Consider the following 8908-nt stretch of genomic DNA (forward strand, 5'->3'; position numbering starts at 1 on the left):
GTGCTCTATAGGTCTATTAGTTGTCTGCCATGCTTTCCGTGATAAATCTTCCTCAGCGCTGAGTATCCCGGCCGCTCTCTGTGTCTCCCCCTCCTCATACAGTACATAGCAGAGCACAGGACTAAGCTGAGCACCGAATGGGTTAAGGTGTGTGTAGGTGAAGGAGCCTGGAGCGGCTCCAGCCCCGCACACTGAGTCCTGGCAGCCGCCGCCGCTCCTCCTCCTCCCCCTTCCTCCCTCCCAGGACGTCAGGCGGGCGGGGAGGCAGCAGGGAACTATATATCCCGCGTTGCGCTCTCAGCCCTCACTGACAGCAGCAGATACAGCGACTACACAGAGCAGCAGCACCTAGTGGTGAGAGAGCGCACTGCACGGTCCAGTGACAGCTGATCCCTATTGCTCCTCTGTGCCATCCTCACCAGTCTCTCACATGAGCGCCCTGTCCATCAGCCTGGAGCCCCGCTGTGTGTCTCCCTATGCCGCCTGGTGCATGGAGCCCACCAACTTCTACGAGCAGAGACTGAGCAGCTCACCTGCCCTCTGTAAGCCCCGGGCCATGTGCGAGGAGACGGAGCCCCCGGTGAGCAGCAGCAGCCTGGCAGAGCTGAGCGCAGCCCCGGCCATCTACGATGATGAGAGCGCCATAGACTTCAGCTCGTACATTGACTCCATGGCCTCAGTGCCCAACCTGGAGCTGTGCAACGACGAGCTGTTTGCGGACTTGTTCAACAGCAACCACAAGAGTGTCGGAGGGGAGCGTGCCGACTGCGGGGGCGACTACCTGAGCGGACTCCTGGCCCCGCAGCACCCAGGGGGCAAGATGCACGTGCCGCAGCTGAAGAAGGAGCCGGAGTGGAGTGACAGCGACATGTCGTCCTCTCTGCCCCGCCAGATCGCCACCTGTGCCCAGACCAGCATGAGCCTGCAGCCCACCCCGCCCACCTCCCCGGAGCCCTCCAGTGCCGCCAGCTCTGCATGCCCATCCCCTGCCTCCTCCACCACCAAGGACAGGTCGGGGGGCAAAAAGAACGTGGACCGCTTCAGCCCCGAGTACCGGCAGCGCCGGGAGCGCAACAACATCGCGGTGCGGAAGAGCCGGGACAAGGCAAAGAAGCGCAACCAGGACATGCAGCAGAAGCTGCTGGAGCTCTCCTCGGAGAATGAGAAGCTGCACAAGAGGATCGAGCTCCTCACAAGGGACTTAACCAACCTGAGGCACTTCTTCAAGCAGCTGCCCCCCACAGCCACCGCTGGCACCTTCCTCTCCAGCCTGGGGGGCATAGACTGCCGGTAACCTGCAGCCAAGCACAAGGACTGTGAGGATGATACCCAACTCTGAATACCTCAGCCCAGCAGAGGGCTCCAGTGAGCAGGGGGGCAGTTGCACTCTGCACAGCCGCCCCACGTGCTGGGACTTTAAAGACTGAGCCAACAGCAGACTGTTTTCTATATTTTTATCGTGCAATAAAGCTGTGTTGCCAATATGTTGCAGAAGTGACTGGGAGCCTGGGCTCTAATGTTGTGGCCCTTGTGTGCCAGACAGCTCACCCTGTCCTCTCTGGCATTCAAGAGCAAGTGTTGTAAGTACAGGAGCAGGGGTGCCAGCACTTTTCTCTATTACCTGATGGATGTGATGCAGCTTGATAGATAGGTATATATATATACAGGCTTCAGCCTGGCATACATGGTACGGACTGTAGCTCTGGAGCCCTGTCATCAGTGCCTTGTCCTGCTAGAACCCATGTGGAGCCATCCCAGTAGCAGACGCATTTGACATGTTCTGTTATTAGTGCCTTTCTGTGGCTGATGCCGCCTGTAGCTGGAAGTACTGTACCGGGAGGGCACATTTTGGGCAGTGCCAAACAGAAATTGTGCTGGTCTTCAGTTTCTCTATTGAATGTGTAGCCAATAATCGTGCTACCCCCTGGAAATATAGAACTATAAATATATTATATATGTTTTTTCCCTCTCTATAAGACAAAGCTAAAACATTTCCCTTCCTTAAATTATTTTTGTAATTTTTAGTTTTCTATACCCTGTATTGATGCAGCTATGGTACATTTGTAAAGTTGATTTTGGAGACAAGAGACTTTGTATTGTAGATACTAGGGACAGAGAATGAGCATGCTCAACTTTTTATATGATCATTTTTACAACATTTTTAAAAATAAAACCGTAAAAATTCACCAATGCCTGTGTCTATGGTTTATCGTGAATGAATGTGGGGATCTGATCTGGGGGAGATGTGGGGATCTGATCTGGGGGAGATGTGGGGATCTGATCTGGGGGAGATGTGGGGATCTGATCTGGGGGAGATGTGGGGATCTGATCTGGGGGAGATGTGGGGATCTGATCTGGGGGAGATGTGGGATCTGATCTGGGGGAGATGTGGGGATCTGATCTGGGGGAGATGTGGGGATCTGATCTGGGGGAGAAGTGGGGATCTGATCTGGGGGAGAGGTGGGGATCTGATCTGGGGGAGATGTGGGGATCTGATCTGGGGGAGATGTGGGGATCTGATCTGGGGGAGAAGTGGGGATCTGATCTGGGGGAGATGTGGGGATCTGATCTGGGGGAGAAGTGGGGATCTGATCTGGGGGAGATGTGGGGATCTGATCTGGGGGAGATGTGGGGATCTGATCTGGGGGAGATGTGGGGATCTGATCTGGGGGAGAAGTGGGGATCTGATCTGGGGAGATGTGGGGATCTGATCTGGGGGAGATGTGGGGATCTGATCTGGGGGAGATGTGGGGATCTGATCTGGGGGAGATGTGGGGATCTGATCTGGGGGAGAAGTGGGGATCTGATCTGGGGGAGATGTGGGGATCTGATCTGGGGGAGATGTGGGGATCTGATCTGGGGGAGATGTGGGGATCTGATCTGGGGGAGATGTGGGGAGTCACATACAGTTGTAGCAGAGTTGTCATTTGTCTAAGATCTTTTCCTTCTTTGCACACACAGGAATATCATGCAGTCCTATGTAAAATCACTAGAGATGAGCGGACCTGGAGCATGCTCGAGTCGATCCGAACCTGAACTTTCGCTATTTGATTAGCGGTGGCTGCTGAAGTTGGATAAAGCCCTAAGGCTATGTGGAAAACTTGGATATAGTCATTGGCTGTATCCATGTTTTCCAGACAACCTAAGAGCTTTATCCAAGTTCAGCAGCCCCAGCTAATCAAATGCCGATCGTTCGGGTTCAAATCGACTCGAACCCGGTTCGCTCATCTCTAAAAATCACATATAACTTCTCTCCTTACCAAGAGTTGAGATCAAACCAAATGACAAACTCCGTTTTACTACATCTGTACTTGACACATGTTACACACATCACCACTACTGTGGTTAATGAATAACCTAGAGAGGCTGTGTCAGGCCATTAGAGCCTGCGAGATGATCATTTACCAGCCACCTTCTGGTGATCATGTGGGAATGCTGACGTCATGCACTGATCTTCATACAGGAAGGGGCTGACATAACAGCAGCACATATACACTTAAAGGGCTTAGTCTGAAATGAAGGGTTAACATCAGGAATTGTCACGTGACAATCCCAAGCACCTCAGAGGTTAACAAGACTTCCTACATCTGCATTTGCTGCAGTAATGGTATTGTTCTCAGTTATCAGCCAATCTTAACAGGTTAATGAGTGGTGCACACAAGCTCATCACACCGATCTCTGTAGCAGGGCTCGCCATCCTTTGGCTCTCCAGCTGCTGAAAAACTACATCTCCCATCACACCCTGACAGCTGAAGGCTGCCAGGGCATGCTGGGAGATATAGTTTGCAACAGCAGAGAAAGCCACAGGTTGGTGATGGCTGGCCAAATAGTAAAGATCACACAGATCTCTGCTTCAGGCAGTGCTCCCCAATCTGTGTCACCACAGCTGATCAAAAACCCACAACTCCTTGGCATTCTGGGAGTTGTAGTGTAACAACAGCTGGGGAGCTACAGGGTGGGGAATGATGCTTGTAGTACAAGATCAACCGTTCTACATCTTGTATTGGCAGAGTATTATACAGTGTATTAGTGACTACTGTGCTACTTACATACACTTGTGGGACATAAGAGGCACACAGAGCATTTATATATTGTACTATTCTCTTCTGTCATTATACAGTCTTTTCAGCTACTTCAGTACATTCTAGAAAAGCTGGTCCATGATAAATATGGGCACGGACATTGCAGCCCTGCATAGTCACCGATATTTTATCAATAAGATAGGGGCAAAGGAAAAGAACTAAACACAAAACAATGGAACGGGAAAAATAACTTTAATTTACATTCTCTGTACAGGTTTTTCTAGTCCAAGACAGGTAAGGTCCAGTGGTCATCGATGTTGTAGAAGGCTGATCTCCTCCAGGCTCACCATGCTGGCCACGCTCTGGACATAGCAGAGCACTGGGCCCAGCTCCTTGCCCAGTACAGCAGTCACCTCATAGCGCTGCAGATAAAAGGCATGTGTGCTCAGCAAACAGCACTGTACATTCTGTCCAAAGCAGCACATAACCGAGATAAAAATCATGCGGCAAATACCTCTCCCACTTTATGAGGCTTTTACAGCCCAGACAGTTGAGTGCAGGTGAGCCAAGAACCTGCTGGATTGTTATACTATGTCTGCTGCTGATAAGTCAGGGAGATAGCTTTCCACATTGTCAGTGGGCGGCCATTACTGTACCAAAGGTCACACAGCTAACTGTACATTGCCCATTAATATTATCACATTAACCTACCTTTTTCCATGTACTCAATCTACCATTATTAACCTGACAATGAACTCCACAATTTTAAAAGATGTATGAATGGCTGCAGGAGAGGCTATATAGAACAAGTGTCAGACCTGCGGCCCTCCAACTGCTGCAAAACTACAACTCCCATCATACCTAGGCAGCCAAATCTTGGGCTGTCCGGGCACAATGGGAATTATAGTTTTGCCACAGCTGGAGGGCAGCAGTTTTGATTTATGTTCAACTAAGAAGTATTGAAAAGGGGATAATGTTAGTTACTGTGCCGTAACAATGAAAAGCAACAATAATACACACAAACAATTCAAGCTGACTGTCACTATGAGGGATCAGCAGGAAAACCGAGGCCTAAATAAGTCCATGGCTAGATAGGGCTGGTCATCAAGACCATGGGCATACCTTTTTATATTTACTAGTCCTCTCCAGCTGTGAGATGTAAGCCTTTGTGTTATTATGCTAATGATGCTTAGAGAGACTGCACAGAACAATGTAAGTGATACATCATTTCTCATTGAGCTGATCCTGACATATCCTCCTGAATAACATGGACAATAAGAAGTCCTCTCCATTACATGCATGAGCCCAGTAGCCCTGGATATTCATGAGAAGCAGAAAACTTCACCCACCAGCTGCTGATTAGCAGTTATCTATCCATGCTGTGTATAGGCAGTCAACTCTCAATCAGCAGCTGGAGGGCAGCGGGAGGGGGTGTGGCCAGAATCCTATTCTCCTGCATATCAGGAGAACAGCTGAACAGAATCATGTAAGTAATACACCGCTCTGTTCAGCATTTCTGTCACTAGTTTATGCTGCCCTTATTTAAAGCAGCATCAACCTAATGACAGATCCCCTTTAAGTGTCCAGGGGGTGTTCCAAAACACATCAAGAGCCCAATGTTAGCAAACCCATCTCCTCTTTATCACCTTCCCCCAACCCACTTGCATTTACCTACTTCATTTAACAGTCACGCTAGATAAAGAAGACATGGGCTGGGCTTACCTTGGCTCTTGCTGTGCTTAGGAACACCCCCTGGGCACTTGAGCCACATTTGCACAGTAACAAAAAGGATTGTAGCTTGCTGATGGAGAGGAAACATATGCCCAAAATCCTTATGACTAGCCTTATCTAGCATTGGGCTTATTTACACCGCTGCTTTCCCACAGGCAGGTCCACTTTAAGCATTCCCAAACTAATTATACAAGACGTACCCTATCTTCGCTGGAGCAGGAACCCAAAACAGAAGAAATAGTCTCTTCACGTAGCTGCAGGGAAAAATGAAGCACAGATTTTAAAAAAATGGAGACTTCCCTATGGCAGCATTAGCACCACAGTGTGACTAGTCCTCTATGTGGTAGTCAGCTGCACCACAAAACTCTGGTTCTTTATTTAATCTGGGGTTGGTGGTTTTAATTTTTTTTTGAAACTTATGGCTGACCATACAGTACATTTTGGATATCTGTTGGCTGAACACTAGTTGAGCTGACAGCTATTTTTCCTGACTCCCCATATACATGCACACTGAGAGAACACTAGGGATGGGAAAGCTTCTGCCAGACTCCTCTTACAGCAGATTATCACCACTGAGAACAAAAGGACTGGACATGTGAAAATCACATGTGCCCTTAATCTAATGTGTATGTTCAGTTTAGGCCTACCTGCTACAGTGTACATGCAATTCTACATGTAGCTAGATTAGTTGTGTCCAACAATCAATTCTTACTTACTATAATGACTAGAACACAGATACTTTTACATTGTCATTGTTTACTTGCCATATGCACAAGGCTCTCAAAGTATCCATAGGCCCCAATCGCCAAACAGAGGCCAAATGTATGAAACATAACAGCAGAATGTGCTATTCTATGCAGAGGCATTAGTTAGGCATATGAGTGATGGATGCTACTCTAGACAGTATATTTACTATATGAAGCTCTTCCCAACATACACCTCCGATAGACAAAGCAAAAAGCAGTGTGAACAGTGCCTTAATCTGACACTTTAAGCATAATCAGTAGACAAGCCAAAATGACGACAGGAGTGACCTATCAATGTACGACTAAAGGTCCCCATAAACCTTATATTTTTGTCGCCCGTACCCACCACTTGCGGCAGGTTCAGCTGTGAAAATAAAGTATATGGGGTCCTTCAGTTTCACATTGATAGGTCAGTCACTAGTGTCATCAATTTGGCTTGTCTACCAACTATGCTTAAAGTCTATATGGTGCTGAACAACCTCCGATAGATAATGTCAGTGGTGATAGGGTCGGGTGTAATAGAAAATTACTGCCCAATCCTTTGTTCTGGGAGAGAGAAGCCGCAGTCAGAACTTTCTGTGTGCAGCTTACCTCTCCCCTTCAGAATACAGTAAGGCTGTGCTTACAGTTCCTGTGTATGGGGAGGATGGGCTCTTTACAGGCTAATAACGAACAAGTGTTCCTATGACCGCTCATAATAATCAACCAACGAGAAAGCAAATAATCAACCAACGAGAAAGCAAATGCCCCCTTGTGGGCTGATTCAATCTTTTCTGTGGCCGCACATCTATCTGTATAAACAGTAATATAGTTTTAACCCATCCATCCCCTACTTGGTTTAACTTGATAGACAAGTGTCTTTTTTCAATTGTAACTATGTGCAGCCGATATAAATGCATGTTAACGGCCGTACAATTTATCATGCCTTGTAAAGGTGCTGATTAGAAATCACCTTAGTCTAGGTATGAGCCACATAGTGTATACCACAGTATAGGTAAAAATATCCACAGTTTACCTTTAATCTAACTTTACACTGAGGTCTTGCTTCACATTGTAGAAATACTTCCAGCTGCATCCTGATAACCGGAGAGCTTACATCTGAATTGCACTGACAACAGTAAAATGGGCATCTGAAGGAAACAAGAAACAACGACCGAACCGTTGATTCCTAAGCTTGTAAGCAACATAGAGACACATCTGCAATCTTCACATATAACATTAGCTACACCGTCATCATCGTCCTCTCAGGAGGTCTGAATGGCAAAACACATGCCATAGAAATACACTTTCTTACAGATGTGATTAGCTTTCCATATCCCAACTAACTCTTCTTGTTGACTTGTTAAGTTGTATTTGCCTCTCTTATGAAGACTTAGTGGTGCCAATTCCTGGCATCATTTCCACCATAATTACCCGATACACATTTTCCAAAAAGTGACACAGCTGCAAAAAGAGCCGCTGCTGCTACAAAGCGTAAAAACACTGCAAACTCCAAAGTAAAGAATGAAGAGGCTGCAGCACTGACCGGTGTGTTGTGTGCTATTCAGACAGATCATCTTGGGGTGTACTAAATGTCAGACCCCCACGGTCTAATATCCTGAGGATAGTCCATTCAGTTTACAACCCCAGATAATTATTTTAAAGAGAAATTCAACCAGATGTCATAATCACAGTAAATTATACAGATATTAAAATTTGCTCTGTGTAAACCTCAGCACTATTTTAGACTATGGGCAACAACTGCTGGACAACTCTTTGTAGTGCTGGACCAAGTACAGTATGTACATCCAGTAAGATCTCTTTAGGACCTACAGTATATACACACACAAATCTCATACCCTTACTATATACCTGGTGCATAAATTAAGTCTCTGCAGTTCTGGTGCCAATGACACAACGGGGGAGCGTTACACCATCCTCAGTGTCCCATCTCCCCCTACAAAGTGTTCAGCATGTCACCATCTTTGATCTTCTACAAGAGACATTCCTGCAGTGACACTGGCACCAGATGTATTGACCTGGAGTCCCAGTTTGTCTTGTAAAAGTAATAATGGAGGCTCAAATTCCTCTGTTAGCGTATTGATTGTTGGGTGGATGTTGAAGCAGTCATGGATTACTTACCAGGCCCAACAACAACAACAATAATTTTTGGGATGGAACCAATAACTACAGATAATCAGAAAAACAGACCTTGCATTGGACATTAGGAAAAGTTCTAGGTAATGACGGGTATTCCGATAAAGATTGTGGCTGTCACTTCATTCATTGTTCACATCATTGCCCATAAGAAAACTAATTATTTATTCCAGCAACATGTTGCAACAATAAACAGGTAATGGCAGAAGAAACAGCAAACTGTGAACAAAGCCCAGCTCACACTGCATAATACTAAAGGTCATACACACTGAG

General features: G+C 46.8%; 2 protein-coding genes across 5 annotated transcripts in view; one reads left to right on the forward strand and one right to left on the reverse strand.

Moving 5' to 3' along the window:
- The first annotated feature begins 292 nt into the window (after positions 1–292).
- CEBPD (CCAAT enhancer binding protein delta) lies at positions 293–2186 on the forward strand. Its single transcript, XM_069957601.1, has one exon. The coding sequence runs from the start codon at positions 431–433 to the stop codon at positions 1292–1294; it is 864 nt and encodes a 287-aa protein (XP_069813702.1). The 5' UTR covers positions 293–430; the 3' UTR covers positions 1295–2186.
- A 2080-nt stretch (positions 2187–4266) lies between these two features.
- Positions 4267–8908, reverse strand: part of SPIDR (scaffold protein involved in DNA repair) — a 349427-nt gene continuing 344785 nt past the window's right edge. For all 4 annotated transcript variants that reach the window (XM_069957606.1, XM_069957607.1, XM_069957602.1 and 1 more), the window contains 3 exons: positions 7515–7629; positions 5954–6007; positions 4267–4444 (listed from right to left, as the gene is read on the reverse strand). In XM_069957606.1, the coding sequence (XP_069813707.1) occupies positions 4331–4444; positions 5954–6007; positions 7515–7629 (283 nt within the window). In that variant the 3' untranslated portion in view covers positions 4267–4330. The remainder of the gene's footprint in view (positions 4445–5953; positions 6008–7514; positions 7630–8908) is intronic.

The sequence above is a fragment of the Dendropsophus ebraccatus genome, chromosome 2 (assembly GCF_027789765.1).
Source record: "Dendropsophus ebraccatus isolate aDenEbr1 chromosome 2, aDenEbr1.pat, whole genome shotgun sequence".
Classification (NCBI taxonomy): domain Eukaryota; kingdom Metazoa; phylum Chordata; class Amphibia; order Anura; family Hylidae; genus Dendropsophus; species Dendropsophus ebraccatus.